General features: G+C 43.0%; 1 protein-coding gene across 1 annotated transcript in view; it reads left to right on the top strand.

Annotated features, from left to right (window-relative positions):
* The first annotated feature begins 12,486 nt into the window (after nt 1-12,486).
* HNMT (histamine N-methyltransferase) overlaps nt 12,487-22,702 on the top strand; it is a 34,355-nt gene continuing 24,139 nt past the window's right edge. The window contains exons 1-2 of the mRNA XM_030209352.1: nt 12,487-12,533; nt 14,277-14,479. Of these exons, the coding sequence (XP_030065212.1) occupies nt 14,460-14,479 (20 nt within the window). The 5' untranslated portion in view covers nt 12,487-12,533; nt 14,277-14,459. The remainder of the gene's footprint in view (nt 12,534-14,276; nt 14,480-22,702) is intronic.

The following is a 22,702-nucleotide window of genomic DNA, read 5'->3' as shown; positions in this document are numbered from 1 at the left end:
GCTGGTTATAGGGACACCTAACCCTGTTATTGGTGAAGAGATTTTTTTTCTCTTGGTAAAGGGCTTCTAAAACAGACATCATGTTATGGGAATCAGGTGCTCAACGTTCAGAGTTTCTATATATTTATTTACTTATTTATGGCATTTTATCCCACATGAATTGGATTGGAGCATTAAAAAAATTTTTTTTTCCCAGAGAAAGCAATGCATTGCTCCCCCCAGGCTCTCTCCCTGGGTGTAGACAGCTGTACAATTTGGGGTGGGGGGGGGGGGGGAGGCGCAGAGGTGGACCAGGGAGAGAGCCTGTTGTTAAAATTTACCAGCACACCGCTGGTCAGAGGTCATTATTTTACAGACGACATAATTTAATTGCAACAAATGTAGCCCTTTTATGTGCTCTGCTGTTGGTAACAGGGTTGTGTGGCTACTGTGGGGTGGAGCCATGGATAGTTCCATTGTCCCTTAAGGTTGGCCCCTTTTCCCTAGAAGAAAATATCTGGGTAAAGCAGTCTTGAGCTCAGGGCCCACTCTGATTCAACAGTTTCCTCCCTTCCTTTCCCTTGGTACAGCAGCTTCCATACCCCCCTCCCACCCCACCACTACCACTACTGCTACCACCACCACCACCAGCTTTGATGTGCAGAAATGTCATTTTGGCCTGCTACTCCCCATATTCAGCTTGCCTCCCTGTTGCCACCCCAAATATTTCTGTCTAGAGATGTCACTGCACTTCCTCCCCTTGGCAAGTCACTTAACCCTCCATTGCCCCAGGTACAAATAAGTACCTGTATATGTAAGCCGCATTGAGCCTGCCATGAGTGGGAAAAGCGTGGGGTACAAATGTAAATAAAAATAAAAAATATATATATTGAACTCCTAGTCCCATTTTCAGGCTGAGTTGAGAAAGAAATATGTTTACTAATTTTCTGCTGGTTCACTTTCTTTTTCCAAAAATAGCATCTTTGGTCGTTTGTACAGTGACCAACATGTTGCAAATATACAGTATACTCTTAGCTGGGATTAGTTTATAGATGAGACATTACCAGAAATGTTATTACTTCACTGACTCACTCGTCCTTATTAGAAACAGATACTGTATCTTATCAATAGCAACAGCAGTATTCTGACATTAAGACATCTACCAGGAATAAAATTTAGAATCCCTCACTGCTATTAGATAAAATCTGTTCCGGTCCATTACTGTAAGTAATCAATACTGATAAGCACTGCTGTCTTTTTTTTTTTATCTCATCAAGCAATCTAAAATGTAAGAGGAGGAGATGTATAATTAAAGTTGTTTTCAAGGTTCATTTTTATGAAAATGAAGCATTTAGTGCCTGACAGGCTGCTTCAATAATGGTCATTTATTACTGGGTATTTAGTCAAGGTGCAGCAGCAGACAATTCAGACACAAAAATGGAAAACTTTGAAAATTAGACTTTCCTAAATGGATTTCAGCCCATCTAGTTTTCCAGTAGAACCATAAATTACCTGCTCACAGCTGCATGCTAATTACACACATTTCAGTAGAATAGTGACATACACACATGTATGTGGGCATATGTGTGTAAATACCAACATTCCACCTAGGCACTATTCTGTAAATACACATATATCTTTAGCACATAGTTTACAGGTAGGTGTAGACATGGATGGAGTCTGGGCCAGCCTCATAGAATACTGTAAATTACATAGTAACATATAACATGGATGGGGCATAATTGAATGGCGCCGGCCATCTATATGGCCGGTGCTGCAAAGAGCGGTCCCGAACCGTATTATCGAAAAAGATGGCCGGCCATCTTTTGTTTCGATAATATGGCTGGGGCCGGCCAAATGTCAGAGATGGCCGGGTTTGAGAAGGCCAGCATCGGTTTTCACCGATAATGGAAACCGATGCTGGCCATCTCAAACCCGGCCAAATCCAAGGCATTTGGTCGTGGGAGGGGCCAGCATTTGTAGTGCATTGGTCCCCCTGACATGCCAGGACACCAACCGGGCACCCTAGGGGGCACTTCAGTGGACTTCACAAATTGCTCCCAGGTGTATACCTCCTTTACCTTGTGTGCTGAGCCCCCCCAAATCCCCCCAAAACCCACTCCTCACAACTGTACACCACTACCATAGCCCTTAGGAATGAAGGGGGGCACCTACATGTGGGGGGAGGGGGTTGGAGGTAACAGGTAGGGGGGATGGGCTTGGGTCCACCTGCCTGAAGTGCACTGCACCCATTAAAAACTGTTCCAGGGACCTACATACTGCTGTCATGGAGCTGGGTATGACATTTGAGGCTGGCATAGAGGCTGACAAAAAATGAGCTTTAAATTTTTTTTGGGGGGGGTGGGAGGGGGTTGGTGACCACTAGGGGAGTAAGGGGAGGTCATCCCCAATTCCCTCTGGTGGTCATCTGTTCAGTTGGGGCACCTTTTTTGAGGCTGGGTCCTTAAAATAAATGGACCAAGTGAAGCTGGCGAAATGCTCCTCAGAGCCGTCCTTCTTTTTTCCATTATTGGCCGAAGCCGGCCATCTCGTAACCATGCCCCCATCCCGCCTTCCATACCCTGCCGAAACGCCCCCTTTAAACTTTGGATGGCCCTGCGACGGAAAGAAGTTGAAGCCGGCGAAAATTGGCTTTCGATTATACCGATTTCCCCAGCTTCAGGAGATGGCCGGCCATCTCCCGATTTGTGTTGGAAGATGGCTGGCCTTCTCGTTTGAAAATAAGCAGGATAGTAACATAGTAGATGATGGCAGATAAAGACCTGTATGGTCCATCCAGTCTGCGCAAGATAAACTCATTAATATGGTATGTGATACTTCATATGTACTGGACAAAAAAGTGAGGACAGCTCGAAGAGGATATCAGGAAGTCTTTAATATGGATAGCTTAAAAACGACCCGACACGGCCATGTTTCGGCACCAAAGCCTACATCAGGGGTCAAATAAATCTCTTGTGTTATGACTGGTGGATAAACCAAGAGAAATATGGCTATATGGCTTCCTTAAATTGGAAAATAAAGAGAACTATCGTCTATAGAACGCTCAGCTGTAGAACGCCGTGGCGGCAATGCTCATCAATGATGTCAATAGTGTATACCTGATATTGATTTATTCTTGTCATTTTTAGGGCATACACCATTGAAGTCTGCCCGGCACTGGCCTTGTTCTAAAATTTCTGAAGTTGTCAAAGCCCCTGAACAGTTCCACTCCAGCCCATCCAAATCTATTCAGCCTTGATCAGGGCACAGACCATAGAATGGGAATGGGACCTGATATACTGCCTTTCTGTGGATTTTGCAACTCATTAACCTGGTGGTAGTTCCGGATTTGCACGTGGCAAGCCTGTTGCTGCATGCCAACCCTTCAGTAAAAGGGCCCCTATGTGAGTAATAGGCATGTAAATCTTAGCACCTATGTCATAAAATTGCCCCAAAGGTAGAGGGAGGGTTGCTTAAGCCTAGTGCATAGGGAAGCTGTCTAGATTTAGACAAGCTATCCGTGTGCCTAGTCTTGGACACCTAAGTTTAGAGCTGCGTACCTAATTTCCTTTCCACAGACTTAAACCCTGCTCACGGGACCTTTCACCTTAAGAGCTACTAATAGTTGACTAATGAAGTTAGGCGACTAGATAAATTCAAAATTGACCCCTATCTTTTATTTTAAGGCTTCTGGTTTAAGAATCAATTAAAGATAGTAATCTCTAGGAAGAAAAAGAAACCATTAATCGATAGACATAAATGCACAGCCTTTAGATTATGCTGCTATTTATGTGCCGCTCAAATACAGGTGTTCATTTCTTTTTGTCACTATAATGCCCATCTAGTGATGTGCCACTGTTACTCAAAGGACAATGTGCAATAACATTTCCCCACATTTCAGTTCTAAACATTACCAACACACCAAGAAGTTCTGAATTCCAGACTACCTTTTAGGCAGAATTCAAAAGTTACTTCATTCTTCAGCTCATGTTTTGCAAGTTGGGCTAAGACTTTTCATTATGAATTAATGAAATGGAAATAGCCCATTTAATATACCAAGAAAATAATGATTACATCAAATAGTGCTATTTGCTGATGAATTTGACATATACAGTATTATGTTTTGGGTTTTTTTTTTCAAATTATATACAAATTTTCATAAAATCAGGATGTGTATGTTCAGTCTACTGGGCTTTTGTTGCATTTACTGTAATTTTAAGGGCCGGATATGCAAAAGGAATTGTCTATCCAGCTGTTATAAGTCCACTATTCATGAATTTTCAGTGGCAATGTATAGATAGGGCTAGATCTAAGAACATGCACCAAAAATTAGGTGCAAAAAATATGGGGCCCGGTATTCAGCCAGCAGTGATCAGAGTTTTGTTGACCACTGCTGGCGTCATCCTCGGAAATTCAATGCTGGGCTCTGGCAAGACACCCCCTCATCCCCATCCCCACACGTGCATGCCCCCTTTGTAGTTGAGCACTGTAGCATTGAGGTGACCTTTACAGGATAGAGCCTAGATGTAGTTACATGAATAATTATAAATTAGTACCAATTAGCACCAAATAACACCACTTATGGCTATTATTGGTACTTGAAAGGTCCTTTTACTAAGCTGCAGTAAAGGGCAGGGTGGGGGGGCTGCGCTGCCGTGTCTTGGATGCGTGTTGAGGCCCCCTTTTACCGCTGTCTTTTTTTTCTCAAAAAGAAACGGCCATGAGTTAAGTGAACCATTTGCCGCACAGCCACTTCAGGAGGGAGCACTTACCGCCAGCCATTGAGGTGGCGGTAAGGGCTCCTGTGCTAACCCAGTGGTAACCAGGCAGTGATTACCACCGGGTAAGCACCACCGCTACAAAAATAGAACATATTTTTGTAGCGCTGAAAATGGTGCATGCTGGGGGTGGGAGCTGCCTCCAGGCTTTTGTGGTAGTTCCAGATTGGCACACGGCATGCCATGTGCCAACACTTTAGTGAAAGGGCCCCTAACTTCAGGTGTACAACTTGCACTAATCTATAACTTCCATGCCTACATTTGCACACTAGTCAGAAATTTGGCTGTGCAACTTTATAGAATCCAAGGGATAATGTCTAAACATTCTTACAGGCTGTCCTAGCACTATATATTGAGATAGTGCCAGGCAGAGCCAGGGTGAAGTATGGACATTCTGCCTAACTCTATGGTTACCAAGCGATATTCAACAAAAAATTGTCCTAAATTATACTGCTGGCTATACAGGCAGTGGCTGAATAATGCTGCTATCCATTCAGCTGGCAGGGATCAGTGGTCTGAGGTCTGTATGTCTATTCAGCACTGGAAACCATTCAGAACGCTATTCTGAATAGATGTGTGCTTTTTTTTTTTAACGCAACAGCCAGCATTTTAAAGAATGCTCACTACTTCAGGAAAATATTGACCAACAAGATTACATTTCCTAAGTAAATAAGGGATTTAGGACGTTTTTAAGATTCACTATGCTTTTCGGAATAAAGACAGTTTTATATACCTGGATACAACCCTCTCCGCCTTTAATACAGCGCTGGAGGTTGTATACGATAGAACAACTGAGAATGGACAGACTTGGAGTGCATGATCTAGACAGATAGATAGTCCCTAACTTCAATTGGAGGAGGGAGGTGGCCTCCCTCCTCTTCCATCGGCACTGCCTCAAAAATGGTGGCGCCCAGCCCTGTCCAGTGCATCCTGGGATGCGCTGGGTGGGGCTTCACACCATATAAGGGAGGCAGCATCGATGGAAGAGGAGGGAGGACACCTCCCTCCTCCAACTGAAGGTAGGGGTGGGGAAGGGCCGTTAGACCACCAGGTGGGGGGATTGACCAGCAGCCCACTGGGCCACCAGTGAATCTGAGGGGAAGCTAGGGGGGTGGGGGGCTGGAGACCCACCGGATCTCCAGCCTCCCTGAACTTGTGTTTGGGGGTCAGGGACAGCGGAGGTCCGCCGGACCTCTAGCCCCTGTTTCACTTGGCTCAGTGTGGGGGTACTTGGGGTCTGGTGGTCCCATGGACCTCCAGCCCCTATGTTTGACAGGTCTGGGCTTTTGACAGCCTAAACCTGTCAAACGAGTGTGGGAGGATCTCTCAGGCACAATCCTCATGCACTTTACCCTATGATCAGAGATAATAGTGTGCATAAATTTGCATGCTATTATCTCTGATCATAGTGGCGGTAAAGCCCCACTCTGTTCCAGCGCTATTTTTAGATCACTGTTCAGAACAGTGCGGGGCTTTCGATCATCTGCCCATTAGGGTTGAAACAGATTGGCAAATAAAATGGGTTATCGATCAAAGGGTTTCCTCATTAGTATTGAACTATCATTGACATATTACTTGAGACTGTATTGTATACATTTCTTAATGAAGATGATTGGAGTGTAATTGTGGGTGGAGAGGGGAGAGTTTGAGGGGGGTAGAGGTTAAGGATTGGACGGGATCATATTGTGACATTCAAATAAAGTGATATATATATTTGAGAACACAGTGTGGTACCTACATACTTATTTCTTAGAATTAGTTCAGTTCCAATCCTTTTAGTGTTTGTTGTATGTTGATCGCATTACAGTATTTTTACTGCAAATTTGATACTTGTAACGTTCCTCAGTTGTAGATTGTATTGCTTGTATGTATTTTACAGTGCTCAATAAAAAGATTTACACATAAATTCCTAAGTACAAGTTATGTATTGTACCTGAAAGTATTGTGACTGGACAAGGTCAAGTACACCCAATAGTGTAAGATTTGAAAGCATGCATAATTTGTTTTTAAAAAAATTGATTGAGCAGCACAAGAACTAAAACAAAACAACACAAAGCCCCAAAACAAAGCAAGCCCAGTTCAATTTTCTGTAGAACACAAGTGCTGTCTTCTACCATTCTATATACCATAATACGTGTTCATAGTGCCAGGGCAAGATAACACTGAAGTAAAGGATCAAAGTACAATATGTGTGTAATTCTAATCTGAGTGCTGATAAATTCAGATGGTAAAGCATACAATAACTTTGGTAGAAGGTCCAATAGTGTAGTTTTAATGTTTCAAAGCAATCCTCTTCTAGCTATTCAGGAGCCTGTGACATTGGCTTTACACAGACCTTTTCAACTTGTACAAATGTTATCTAAGGCTGACTGACAATGTATGGAATCCATGTCAGACTTGCAGTAGACGTCATCAGTACCAATACAACATTTATAGCACAAGTTAGATGTGCACATAGCTAATGGTGCATTCTGACTCTGAAAAAAGGAAGTTTACAAGTGATTTCAAGGAGAGATCAGTTACTGGGTGTGCTCATGTGAATGAGGGCTGGCCTGGAGCCACCCTATGAGTTAAGGTTTACAGAAATAAGATTTATAAAAGGTGTCAGGTCCTGTTCAATTCACAGGTGGGGAGAGAAAGAAAACACAAAACTAGTCCTTGGATGTAAGAATGTCCTCTTTTGGCCTGCTTCTGCAGGGCCCAGCATGCGCTACTGTCTCTCAGCAAGGCAACACACTCCGCTTGACTCTGGTCTGGGTCCCCAGAGTTACCAGTACAATTTTTAGCAGTTAACATAAACTGGCCTACATCTCACCTGGTCAAAGATACAAGTTTGCAAGGTTCCAAGTTGAATTTGGCCTACCTTACTGCCGCGGTTACAGTTGCTATTAGCATGTGGTCATTAACACAGATTAGCGAGTGAGCCCTTACCACCAATCATTATGTAGGTGGTAGGGGCTCACATGTCAAGAACATGCTAATCATTAGCACATGGCAATGTAGCTGCACTAACCCATTAGTGAAGAACACGCCCACCTGCTGCCCCCCCCCCCCCCCCAGACATGCCCCTTGCACCAAAAAATAAATTTTATTTTTTACTACATGGGTAGTGTGCACACATGGCAAAATTACCATGGGACGCCTCAGCATGCCCCGCAGGATGCCATTTTTTGTTGCGGTAATCATGCTTTAATGCTTACCACAGTTTTGTAAAGGGACCCCTTAATCTTTAAGGTGTCAAGGCTACATATCCTCTGTTCCTATAGGTAACATCGTCATTCTATCAGCTGGTAGGAGAACTGGTTCTCAGTCAGAAGACTTCCTGGTAGTTCAATTGGTTTGCCTTGCTAACAAAGCTACTAGTAGAAATAATATTTGCTGAATTGTAGCACCTCAGTTGTGGAACTCTTTCCTGTAAGATTAAGACTGGATGGGGACATGAAGATTTTCTGAAGGAAGTGTAATTCTTTTCTATTTTTTATTTCAAGAGGCATATGTGGCATAAATCAGGAGGTTTTAAGAAAATATTAATATAAGCTGTTTTTAAGATTTGTGTTGTACTCAGTGCATTTTTTCTAGCGAAAAAGGTGCCGGTACTCAATATGCGGGCCACCCTTAAAGGGTGGTGTGATCACTGAGGGACCCACCCCACAATAGCCAGGCCCCCTGCAACCAGTCACAGAATCTATGACAAGGCAAAATTGTTGTGTAGAACCTGAGCTCTTTCATTAAAACTTGGGGACCATGGGTCAATTTTAGCAGACAATGGAAAAGGTGCCGGTACTCAGTACCGCCAAGTACCCCCTCAAAAAAAGCCCTGGTTGTACTATACATATATCTGCTAAAGAATTTTATGATTACAAATATTCTAAATACTTTTAAATAAATACATACAGCTCCTTATATGGTCTGCCTCAAGGAGGTTTGATAGGAGATGGCATGATGTCATAATTCTGAAGACAGTCTCCACCCACTCCACCCAAGGAAGTTTTAATTCTCTCCAATGCAGCTTCTGCCATCTTGGTACACCCAAAAATGAAATTGATAGGGTGACAAGCTCCAGCTACTGGCTTCAGCCCACATAATGGGCCAGATAGGCTCATGCTCTCTCCTGTTATCCAACCTCCGTGGTCTGCCTCTTTGTTCTCCTCATATGGTTTCAGGCCTGCCTCCTTGGATGCTCAAAGAGCCAGCCAGGCAATTTTCATTTTGTGTTGTTTCCTGTGTCATTTACAGAAATGTTTGTTTTATTTGTTTTTGTTTGGCCACATTTGTTTTTGTCATGGGTGCAAAGTCATTGAGTACACACTATAGTTTGCACATATGCAATGGATACCCTCTTTGCAAATAGTGCACAATCTCTCAAAAGAGTATGCACTATGATCCGCAAATAGTAAAACACACAGTTTTGTTTGATCACGACATGCAACAACATGGGATATGTCATTGACATTTCCCATATTGTTTCAAAAGAATGCCCATTCCTACTTGGTACACACAGTCCCACTTGTGAGGTGGTTTGCAAACCCCCAATCTCTCCCAGCAGAACTGTTGAAATGCAGTATAGCAAATACAGGGCCTTGTTTACTGAGCCGTGCTAGAGGCACATTACTGTTTTTAGCATGCACTAAGCTTTAGTGCACACTAACCATGTAGATGCCCATAATATTCCTATGGGCATCTACATGGTTAGCACGTGCTAATTTTTTAGCATGTGCTAAAAGTGCTAACGCAACTTAGTAAACAGTGCCCACAGTGTGTAAAGTAACCTAACGTTGGCTATCCAATCCTCTAGAAGGGTCCTAATTGCCACTAATGTCTTCTTAATACTGTTTATTATTATCAGTGGGAAGTCATTCCCCCCAATATTCAAAAGCATTTAACCAGCCAGGACTGGTATCTGGCCAGTTAAATGCCCCATCACTGAATATCTACTTGGCTGGTTAAGTATGAACCAGCCAAAAATAAACCAGATATTCAATGCTGGTCATTGGAAATGACCTAGCATTGAATATCAAGGCTTAGTGCTGACCATTGGAATTAGTGAGGCTAACTCCCGTGATCTGAATATCGGGCCCATTGACTCTACTTCCTGCACAGTGTTATAGAGGGATTCCAAGAAGGACCTGAGCTTCACATCATACTAGATGCTGGCACACTCATGATGATGTGGTCTACCTTAGTCCAAAGATGACCAGATTGGCTGCAGATAATGCCGATGTTTGCATACCCTATCCCAGGGGTAGGCAACTCCAGTCCGCGAGAGCCGCAGGCAGGTCAGGTTTTCAGGATATCCACAATGAATATGCAGGAGATAGATTTGCATACCATGGAGGCAGTGCTTGCAAATCTATCTCCTGCATATTCATTGTGGATATCTTGAAAACCTGACCTTCTTGCGGCTCTCGAGGACCGGAGTTGCCTACCCCTGCCCTATCCCAAAAAAGCCTGCTCTGTGCTTGCAGTGGGTGCAGTCTCCTTCATTATGTCCAGGGAGGGATGATCCATATGGTATTTGACACCCCAATCATTTGAAAATGGTGGTGACTGCGCCCTATCCCATGATATCCCTTTCTCCTGGTCTTAGGCAGGATTTTGCTTCCATCACAGCTTAAGTTTCACCAAGACAGGAAACGTTGAGGAGAAAAAGGAAGGTACAGGGCAGGTTACAAAGCATTTGAGTTTACAAAGTTCAATTGAATTGTGCAGACTTTTCAGCTGAACTGAAAAAACAATAGGAAGCAATTAGGTCAACATGCGCTATCAGCCAAAAGGCAGATAACAAAAGGTGGGAACCACATAGTTCGGTGCTGTCAAAAATACCAGACAGAAAACTAAAACACATAAAAATTTTGAATGGTCAGGATTGGGTGGGTGGGGAACAGAAATCAAAGTGGAGAAGGTTTTCTTTTCATTTAATCTGTTAGTATAGTATACTATACTATGCTATTCATGACATATTCTGCCATATCTCCACATGGATTCATCACAGATTTAAAAAAAAAAAAAAAAGACATCTCAATAAGATGAAAATACAAAAATAACAGACGTGGAGGGGTATAATCGAACGGCGCTGGCCATCTAAATGGGCGGCCATCTATATGGCCGGTGCCGCAAAGAGCAGTCCCGAACCGTATTATTGAAAAAGATGGCTGGCCATCTTTCGTTTCGATAATACAGTTGGGGCCGGCCAAATGTCAGAGATGGCCGGGTTTGAGATGGCTGGCATCGGTTTTCGCCGATAATGGAAACCGATGCTGGCCATCTCAAACCCGGCCAATTCCAACGCATTTGGTCATGGGAGGGGCCAGCATTTGTAGTGCACTGGTCCCTCTGACATGCCAGGACACCAACCAGCCACCCTAGGGGGCACTGCACTGGACTTCAAAAATTTCTCCCAGGTGCATACCTCCCTTACCTTGTGTGCTGAGTCCCTCAAATCCGGGGCACTGCACTGGACTTCAAAAATTTCTCCCAGGTGCATACCTCCCTTACCTTGTGTGCTGAGTCCCTCAAATCCCCCCCCCCAAAACTCACTCCCCACAACTCTACACCATTACCATAGCCCTTATGGGTAAAGGGGGGGGGGGGTTGGTGGAATCCCATTTACCACCACAAGTGTAACAGGTAGGGGGGGGATGGGCCTGGGTCCACCTGCAAGTGCACTGCACCCACAAAAAACTGCTCCAGGGACCTGCATACTGCTGTCAGGGAGCTGGGTATGACATTTCAGGCTGGAATAGAGGCTGGCAAAAAAGGTTTAAAAATTTTTTTGGGGGGGTGGGAGGGGCTTGGTGACCACTGGGGGAGTAAGGGGAGGTGATCCCCGATTCTCTCTGGTGGTCATTTGGTCAGTTGGGGCACCTTTTTGAAGATTTTGTCCTGAAAAAAAAGGGACCAAGTGAAGCCGACAAAATGCTCGTCAGAGCTGGCTTTCTTTTTTCCATTATCGGGCAAAGCTGGCCATCTTGTGACCACACCCCTGTCCCGCCTTCACTACCCTAACGGCATGCCCCCTTGAAGTTTGGCCAGCTCAGCGACGAAAAGCAGTTGGCGCCGGCCAAAATTGGCTTTTGATTTTACTGATTTGGCCGGGTTCAGGAAATCGCCGGCCATCTCCCGATTTGTATCGGAAGATGGCCGGTGATCTGCTTTGAAAATAAGCTGGATAGTACCTTAAAAACAATCAAAAATCAGGCTAAATCCAAATGTATGAATACATGAAATTTTATGAATACATAAAAGCCTTCAAACAATTTCTAAATAAAAGATAGGGAAAGGCAGATTTTGTCTGGTAAGGAATCTAATTCCAAACCTTTGTAGCCAAATATCTAAAAGAAATATCCAAGTAACTAATCCAACTCCTCTACAGCTCATAGACATCAAAGCATAGGAGTAAGTTGTACGAGAGGCCCTTCCAGATGACAATAAGAGGCAATACTTTGATAAGCTTATTGGGTTTAGACCCGCTAAAGATTTAAAGATTTAGGCAATCTTAAAATTTATACATGAGGAAACTGGAAGCCTATGCAACATTTTAAGAAGAAGAGATGCTGTTCTATAATGCATGAACAATCAAGCATTTCTTTCACTGTTAAAGAACAGCTTGTGTGAGGATCTGAGATAGTTACTGGCTTCATACCAACATTTCGTCCCTGTGGGTGGGGTTACAGAAAGCTTATAGCATTTCGACACAGCCACTTCCTGCGGCTCTGTTGCAACACTCCTGAAAAAAAATAGTGTGGTTGCTGTGACCAAGAATAGTAGACACTAAACGTAAGTAATGATCCTTTCAGAGCAAGAACTGGTTAAACAACCCTCAGATGTCATTATTTTAAATTCATGATCACACAAAACTTTAGTAGCTTGAAAATAATTCACAAGCTTGAGCAGCAGGCAGCACCAAACAGTTAAGAAGCAGCTTTCTGCTGACTGCCTGAGAAGGGATTCTTGCTGCCTTTCACTGTGGATTCTTTCATGATTTTTGTTTTGAATATTTTCTTGTTTTTTCTTGAGCAAGTTGTTTCTGGAAAGACTGAATTCAACATATGGAATCCTGACTGTCTAGATTTTAAGATCAGAGCAATCATCCGACTGAGTTATGTGTTAAAAAAAACATAGATTCAGAAAGCTGAAATTTAGGTGACCTGGTAAACATTAAACATTTGTTAACCTGCCTAAAAAATTTGGTAACCAGTTAAACTGTTATTATAATCTCTCAGTGTAACATAAAAAAGTCACTGTCGATTCTGCAGTATAGCATTTTGAATGAACAGAAAATCCAGCAGTGCGAAAGAATGTATAAACATGGAAATTGCTCTTGCTGATAGGAAAGGGTCACAGGGTGCACAAGCTTTCATAATCCATCTAGTATTCCATGTCTCCCTTCTGCAAAACAGGGCCCCTTCCCAGATCAGTCCACTCCACATTCACCACCAGTGATTGTAAGAGACCAGTAAGTAATCCCTGGGAAAGCCATACTGGATTCTAAATATCTCTGAGGCTGCTTATAGTATTTGGTAGACTGGAAGGGTTGCACTCCAGAGGGGCTCAGCTGGGAACCTGTGGACATTACATTTCAAGACTATACTATACTATTCATAATTTATATTCTGCCATATCTCCACATGGATTCATCACAGATTAAAAAAAAGACATCTCAATAAGATGGAAATACAAAAATAACAGTAATAGTACCTAAAAAATTATCAAAAATCAGGCTAAATCCAAATATGAATACAACATTTTAGAATGTGGATTACATTGACCACTTGCAACCAACTCTATCACAAATCTCAAATATGCTGGGGCTTGTCCATATAAGATTTTAAATATAATTATACATACAATCCCAAATTGTATGGGGATTACTTAGTGGTGACGGCTTTTCCCTGAAGTCATTGTGGGGAGAGCGTAGAATGTCCCTGGGTGGGAGGGAGGCCCGGCCCAGCCCAGCCCAAGGAGTGTGTTGTTGGGTTTGCTATTTGATTGACAAAGGAGGTGGAGTTTGGAGGTAATAAAGACTTTTACTTTTGGGGGCAAGGGCTCTTTGGTTGCCTGTGCCCCCACTGGGACCCTTGGAGGAGAGGGTTCTGGAGTGGCAGAATAAATCTGGGCTGAATTTAGAAGTAGTTGCTGCTCCTAAATGTGGCAACTGTGAAGGAATGTGGCGTTATGGGTGGGTAAGGGGGAACCCAGCCCAAGAGCAGGAACTAGAGCAGGGGACGCCTGTTCAAGGCCAGGGTGCAACACAAGGAGTGCATCACTGGAAGGAGGACAGCCGAAAGGGTCTGTGCCTGAAGGAGTTGGATTGTGATCAGGAATATCAGGAGCAGTCCTGGATTATTACTGGCCCAAAGGTATGGGTAAAGAACAAGAGATGAGTGTAAATGTGTACCTATTGAAAATTGCCAAGAATATCAAGGGAAAGTGGTTGAGATTGTAACACACAATCTTGAATGGACAGGAGTATGGCTACTATACAGATGGAGTTATAAATGGATGCACTGCTTTTTGCAGAACAGTTCAGTAAAGCTGAGTTTGCATCAAATAAAATCTTTGGAGTGCCAAGTGGTTCTTTGAAGTGGGAGTGAGGACACTTGCTCCCCGGACTGGTAAAGCATCACTCAGGAGTCCTGCTTAATATCCCTCCCCCCAAAACCCGGATCCCTATTCTGGTCCTTGACCCATACCCAAACTCGAATGGTGATCAAAGTGACTGAGTGAGTAGGAAGAACTGAAGATAATTAGTGTGTGAACCGGGTCTGCGGGGTGGTGTGGATGAGTGCCTCCTGGGGACTGATCTAGTGGCGGTGAGGCCTGGGTTACGTAACTAATAGTAACATAGTAGATGACGGCAGAAAAAGACCTGCACAGTCCATCTAGTCTGCCCAACAAGATAAACTCATATGTGCTACTTTTTGTGTATACCTGACCTTGATTTGTATCTGCCATTTTCAGGGCACAGACCGCCCAGCACTAGCCCCGCCTCCCAACCACTAGCCACGCCTCCCCCTACCGGCTCTGCCATCCAATCTCCGCATGTATATATTTTTAATTTAATCCTTGCCTCTATCGGCAACTTTCATGCTAATAGAAAAGGGGACCAATGATCCCAGGATGGGCATTATTCTGTAAGGGTTTGCCATCCTACAGCTTCACAGGCTACAGACTGGAGACTTACAGCTCTGTTACAGAGGCTGTTTTGCTAGTACCTGAGTTCCAGGAATATGACCACAAGCAGCAGAAGTAGAAGCCAGTCCTTGAAGGAGCCCATTGGACCAGCAAAATCAGTGTTCTTTTTAAGTTGCACAAAGAAGTATTAACTATTTCCTTGGTCAAATATAGAAATGAACACCCTTTCATTCTCTGCTGGGATGGCAGATGTAATATGTATTGGCTGGGGGGGGGGGGGGGGGTAAGCTCAAACCATATTATTTTAGGCTTGTTAGGCTTACAGAGTATTACAGTCATGCAAGTTCTTAATATGGCGCCATTTTACTAAGTATAGGATGCTAACATATACATAATGCAGCAAAAATGGCCTAATGCAGGACATTCTAAATCATCCTGTGTTACTTTTGGCATTTGTGCTCACTAAGCGTGCAGTATTTATTTTTCTGTATCTGTTTTTTTGTTTTGAAGGGACATGTCAGGAGTGGAGAATGGGCGGAAAGTGGGCATGGAAGCAGTAAACAGTTTGTGGGTGCACATTTGCGTGCTAACTGGTTACTGCACGGTTAACGCAGGAACCCTTACCGCCTCCTAAACAGGAATCCTGCATTAATTGTTTTTTTAATGGCCTGTGCTAATGGTAACATTAGGGTACGCCAAAAATGAAACAAATTCCACAAAAGGCTTATTCATGGCCACGCAAAAAGTGGGCTTAATGTGCAGGAAAGAACCAGGTAAGGCGAGGTAAACCCATTTCTTAACACAGCTTAGTAAAAGAGTCCCATAGCTAATTTGAGATCATTACAGTCATAGGTGTTAGCTTTGTGAGTAGAGTGAATGCATGCCAGAGAGAGAGGTAATCTGTGTTCAGTTTAGCACCCTCAAACATTAAAAAAAAAGTTAGATTGTGATATATAAGTACATAAGTATTACCATACTGGGACAGCATCCTTTTTCCAACAGTGGCCAATCCAGGTCACAAATACCTGGCAAGATCCCCAAAAACATTTTATGCTGCTTATCCCAGAAATATTTTCCCCAAGTCCAATGTAATAATGGTCTATGAACTTTTCCTTTAGGAAGCCGTCCAAACCTTTTTAAAACTCTGCTAAGCTAACCGCCTTTACCACATTTTCTGGCAACGAATTCCAGAGTTGAATTACACATTGAGTGAAGAAAGATTTTCTCCAATTCGTTTTAAATTTACTACTTTGTAATATAGTAAGTGACAGTAGCTACAGATAAACAGGGCTTATCATGGTAAGGTGGAATTTCCTTTCATATTACCTGTATTATCTTTAGAAGAAGCAAATGAGAAGGTAAAGGAGTTTTCTCCTTCAAATATTTGGGCTACTGATGGTACATCAGTAGTACATTTAGGAACCAGGAAAGCTGCTGCTGCTGTAGTTCCAGCACAAGGAAATTACCTTACTAAAATAGATTTGCCAGCTAATGCTTCTGCACAAAAAGCAGAATTGGAAGCTTTGCTGTTGATGTAAAAATATATGAAAGAAATTATTTATTCTTAGAGCCTTCATTGATGATAACTGACTCCATATATTTAGAATCAGTGCTAACAGGAGGTTTACATTTTTGGGTACAGAAACAATTAATACCCCCATTAGGAAATAGAAGGAATGCTCTGTTCCATTCCCCAATCAAATATTCTGAAAGTTGGCATAAAGTGACTGAGATATTAAGAGATGTAAAAGTACCTCCTAGTGTTAAAATAAGAAAATAAGCATTGCCATACTGGGCCAGACCGAAGGTCGATCAAGCCCAGTATCCTGTTTCCAAAAACGGCCAATCCAGGTCACAAGTACCTGGCAGGATCCCAGAACAGTAAAACAGATTTTATGCTGCTTATCCTAGGAATACTGTAAAAAGTATATGGCTTTACTTTCTCCAATAATATAGTACAAACTACTAAAATGTAAGAAGCTGTGATTAGACACACAATAGTTAAATGGTGTGAGATCCCCCTGGATAAAGCGTGGCGAAACAGGCACCTGTCGGGGTATATATACACACCAGTTTGGAATGCTAAGCACATCAGCTCTTTAAGCTAAGTGTCTTTGGAATAAATTTTTTATGTGATATTGTGGACAGCACAGGTTGTTAAATGGATTACAATTGCAACAATAGGATGGAGGTGGTTTCAGTCAATGATTAAAGATTGATGCACGAGTTTAGATTCACCATGGGAGTGATATGAGAATCCGTGCTAAGTGATATGAGACTCCACCTCGGTTGCAATTTACACGTGTTCCAAGTTATTTTGTCCTCTTCACATTTTAGTAGTTTATCCTTGAAATAAGCAGTGGATTTTTCCAAGTCCATCTTAATAATGGCTTATGGACTTTTAGGAAATTATCCAAACCTTTTTTAACCCTGCTAAGCTAACTGCTTTTACCACATTCTTTGGCAATGAATTCCAGAGTTTAATTACATATTGTGTGAAGAAATATTTGTTCTGATTTCTTTTAAATTTGCTATATGTAAATCTTTGTTCAGGTTACACTAGTATCAAAAGAGACGATGGTAGTGTGAAGTAGTGTACATGCATGGGTTGGTACCAACATAATAAGCATATGCAGTATAGCATGAAAGGTAACTTGTACCAAACAGATGTGTGATATAAAAGGCACAGTAACTCTTTCTGACAATATAGACAGTGACCTAACAGTAAAGATAAAAACCATTAGATAAAATGCTAGCATAAGTGGCACAACGCATAATTAAACTCTGGAATTTGTTGCCGGAGAACGTGGTGAAGGCGGTTAGCTTAGCAGAGTTTAAAAAGGGGTTAGGACAAGTCCATAAACCACTACTAAATGGACTTGGGAAAAATCCACAATTCCAGGAATAACATGTATAGAATGTTTGTACGTTTGGGAAGCTTGCCAGATGCCCTTGGCCTGGATTGGCCGCTGGACAGGATGCTGGGCTCGATGGACCCTTGGTCTTTTCCCAGTGTGGCATTACTTATGTACTTAATTGCACCAGCCCTAAAGCTGCTGTATTATCTGCACTGTTTTTCAAGTACATGCTTAAATTTTACTATCTTATAATGGGCCTACTTGTGTGCTCCAACCATACACTGTCCCATGTGTACATATTGATAAAGTATGTGTCTCTATTTCAAAGCATGTACTTTGCTCTTGTTGGTATTTTATAAGATGTCATTTACAGTGGTGGCCCTACCATTAGGCTACCTGAGGTAGGGCCTCAGGTGGCACTCTTCTGAGGTGGCATCTCACCCCTTCCATTCTTTCCCCAACTCCTTTCCTTGAACTTACCTTTTGTTTTTTTTTAAAAGGTAGCGACGACAGCAGCAGCAGCGATTCCCATAGGCTGCCCCACCACTGGTCCCGGCCCCTTCTCCCACCCCTGAGGAAACAGGAAGTTACTTCAGAGAGGTGGGCCACAGTAGAGAGAAGGGGCCAGGACTGGCGGCAAGGCTGTCACTGCTCCACCTTTTAAAAAAACAAACAAGAAAGTAAGTTTGAGGAAGGGGGTTGGGGAAGGAACGGAAGGGGTGAGATGTCAGATCATGGGGGGGGGGGGGGGCAATGGACGAGCCAGGGGGCAGAGGAAGAACCAAGGCGGCAGTTCATTCCTCGCCTCAGACGGCAGATTGTCTTGGGCCTCCCTTGGTCATTTACATATGTATATGGCTATGCCCATGTGTAAATGACTAAAAGACCCCAAAGTGAGCACATACTTTACGTCTTTAAAGAACGCAGCCCCTTATACAATTTCCCTCATATTGTCCCAGGCCACTGTGTATCTAAAATCTTCTTTCTTACACCGAGGTTTGAGTATCATACTGAAGTTGTACATGTGACGAAACCTTTCCTCAGACACTTATTACTTCTGTACATGCTACAGTTTTTAACCATGAGCTTTAGCCCTTCCCTCAACCTCTGGAAATCTTCATTTCTGCTAAGATCATTTATTCTCAGGTTGATTATAACAACAGTTTTAGAATCTTATCTTTGTCCTCTAATTGCCCTTCTAAATAATTTTGTTCTCATACCAGCTGACAATCCTGAAAGGCATTTTATGGCCTTTGCACTGTGTTCCTAAGCTAATACCTCTGATAGTGCAAACTGAAAACAGTGGGAGTTTTCTGTGCCTTGGAGATTTTGGGCCTCTTTTACAAAACCTTGCTAGCAATTCCTGTGTGGTAAATGACAGGAACCCCATTCAATTCCTATGAGGTTCCTCTCATTTGCCGCACGGAAATTGCTGGCACAGCTTTGTAAAAGAGGCCCTTTGTGCCTTTTTTCCTGTCTGGCACCACCTAATATTTCATTTCCAAAGCATCAACATTTTCCATTGCAGCAAAAGAATTTTGTGGAGCATCATTTGGAACATGGTGGTGGAGATGAAAACGGTAACGGAATTCAAACATGCGTGGGATGTCCATAAAGGAATCCTGTGCAGTAGGAATGGATCCTCAGAAGCTTAGCCAAAATTGGGTGGCGGAGCAGGTGGGGGAAGAGAGGTTGGTAGTTGGGAGGCGAGGATAGTGGAGGGCAGACTTATACGGTCTGTGCCAGAGCCGGAGATGGGAGGCGGGACTGGTGGTTGGGAGGCGGGAAATACTGCTGGGCAGACTTGTATGGTCTGTGCTCTGAAAAAGGCAGGTACAAATCAAGGTAAGGATACACATATGAGTTTATCTTGTTGGGCAGACTGGATGGACCATGCAGGTCTTTTTCTGCCGTCATCTACTATGTTACTATGTTTATCAGGTATCCTTATGTTACAAGTTGCAGTCTACTAGTTTCCATCATAACCCTTCCATTTCTGGCTTACTTTAATCTCTGTGGGACTAGGGGTAAATTGTTGGATATTCTATAGTGGGGAAGACTCCTTTAATTGGATCTAGTTCTTATTTGAGTCAATAAGAACATATAAGAACATAAGAATAGCCATACAGGGTCACACCAATGGTCCATCTAATCCATTATCCTGCTTCTAACAGTGGCCAGTCCAGGTCACAAGTACCTGGTAGAAACCCAATTAGTAGCAACATTCCATACTACCAATCCTAGTGAAAGCAGTTGCTTCTCTAATGTCCATCTCAATAACAGGATATGGACTCTTCCTTCAGGAACTTATCCAAACCTTTTTTAAACCCAGATACGCTAACTGCCATTACCACATCCTCCAGCAATGAGTTCCAGAGCTTGACTATTCTTTGTGTGAAAAATTATTTCCTCCTATTTATTTTAAATGTATTCCAATGTCATTTCTTTGAATATCCTCTAGTCATTCTACACCACCCAAGATTTTGTAGACGTCAATCATATCTCCCTTCAGCTGTCTCTTCCAAAAAAATATGCATAGGCCCTCCAATCTCTCCCTCCAGTCCCAATCCCCTTGCCCCTCTTTCAAGTGACTCCAAGCCCCTCCTTTCTCCCCCAGCCATGTCACCCTCCTCCAAACCATGCAAACCTTCCCTCATTTCCCTTGCACCCCTCCAACATGCAGGATAGACATTCCCGGGCCTACCTGCAATGACTGGTGGTTCAGAATTGGGAGTGGGAGTAGGAGAGAAGCCCACTCGCTTCTGCCCCTAATGGCTGCCTTTACAAAATGGCTGCTGTGACCTCTAGTGGCAACCTCACGATACTACAGTCTGTCTTATGTGGGCCACAGCTAAGTTTTGGTCGAGACCCACATAAGTTCTAGCAGTCAGCATTGGGACAATTAGCCCCGGATATTCAGTGCCAGTGCCCACACATGTTCAAATACTGAATATCTGGTGTAAATTTAGCCAGCGATGGTCAGTGTTTAAAAAAAAATTGCTGACTGTTGCTGGCTGAATATCAGCCAGATATATTTCTCTTGAACTATTAATTACTAACAAAAGAAAGTGAAGAACTTAGTTCATAGCAAAAGGGAAAGGATCTCATAGTTGCAATTTATGTGACAGACTTTAAAAATGGAATCCTGCAAAAAGTATTGCACTAGTGAAAACTGTGAGTGGGCCCAAGTGGGGCTCTCAAGCAAATTACCTTAATATACAACTGGTCCAGTTATTTAAGTTAAGAGGGGGATAGGGACTGGAGGAAGAGATTGGAGGGCCTCTGATATTTTTTTTTATTATGCAGGTGCCGTCACTGAATATTGCCGGCATCCGCATAACTGCCAGCTCCTTCCCAACTCTGTCCCCTGTACCACCCCTGACCTGCCCACTTTTGTAATGGCTAGTCAGAGCCGATATTCAGTGGCACTGCCCAGCTAAGTGCTGCTGACTATCAGCGATTGGATGGCCATGAGCAATTTAAGTTGACAGGATCCCACTTAGATCTCTTTGAATATTGGGTAGTATATTCTTATTTTAGGTCTGCACTTTAAAAATGTTAATAAAGTGATTAATGCATTAACATGTAAACATGATAAAATATGAAGCATCTGTCCCTACCTTCCTCTCCCCAGTCCTCCAAGTTTATGTATAGACAACATATCAAGGTGTGCTTGGAAAGTACTTGAGGGACTTGTGTACCTGAATGTAATTCAAGTTGAGCTATTAGTGAAAAATGTGTAAACAAAATCTAAATACTAATAATGGTAATGCCACTCCTAGTTGCTCCACTTTGAATTATAGTGATTATGAAATACTAGTAAAACAGGCCCGTTTCTGACACGAATGAAACGGGCGCTAGCAAGGTTTTTCTCGGAGTGTATATGTTTGAGAGAGAGAGAGAGTGCAGTGGCGTTCCGTGCTTGGCTGACACCCTGGGTGGATTGCCGCTGCGCGCACCCATCCCCCCCCCGGGTGCAGTGCAACACGGCACCCCCCCTGGTGTGGACCCCCCTGGTGCAGCGCCTCTCACTCCCCCACCCCGACAGTCCCCACCTACCTACAAGCTAAGCCATGCGCCAGAACATTTCCGGCACGCTTAGTGGACACAAGTAAAAAATGAAATTACCACCCGGGCTAAGTGCCTGGGACGCACAGGCACCTATGCAGCTTAATAAAAGGCCCCTTAAAGCGATATATAACAGAAAAGCTGGATGATCTACCATTTAATCCCTTCACACTGTACTGTCTGTTACTCAAGAATTGTTCAAACCAACTCAGAACTTTACCAGATAAGCCCTAGTTCTGCTAATGTATAAAGAAGAACAGAATGGGTGATGGCATCAAAAGCTGCTGATATGTCGAATTGCAATTAAAGAGTTTGCTGACCTGTACTAAGAAAATGTTTTATCTTTGAAACTAGAATACTCTGTAGTGTTTCCATACTGTGATGAGATCGAAAACCATGCTGGAATTCTATAAAAATTTGAAGCTGATCATTTACCGTAAACTCCAGGAGCTTAGCCATCCAGGGGATACTTGCTATTGGACTGTTGTTTTCAACTTTAGTCAAATTCACTCCTAAAGACTTAGGTAGAGAAGTCAAAGCAATTTCAGACAAATTAATAGAACAGCAACACGTTTGCAATGTTATATTAACTTGTTAAGTCTGTGTTAATCAGCATTCGGTATATGTAATGCTGGCTAACACTTCCATGCCCTTTCCAGGTTTCCAAGTTTATTAAGTTTTTGTTCCGCTGCCTGTGCTACACCACCACCTGAGGGGAAAAAAATCTGAAGAATGCAGTAACATGGTGTAATGCACAGAAACTGTCAAACTACTACAAAAGCCCCTTAACATGGTTGCACAGTAGCCTTTTTCTACACAATAACCAAACATTAAGGGCTTAATGCTATTTAGTAAAAGGGCTCCTTAATCCTTTCACTTGGGCTA

This window comes from Microcaecilia unicolor, chromosome 7 (genome assembly GCF_901765095.1).
Source record: "Microcaecilia unicolor chromosome 7, aMicUni1.1, whole genome shotgun sequence".
Taxonomy (NCBI): Eukaryota; Metazoa; Chordata; class Amphibia; order Gymnophiona; family Siphonopidae; genus Microcaecilia; species Microcaecilia unicolor.
This window is presented reverse-complemented; position numbering and strand designations above follow the sequence as displayed.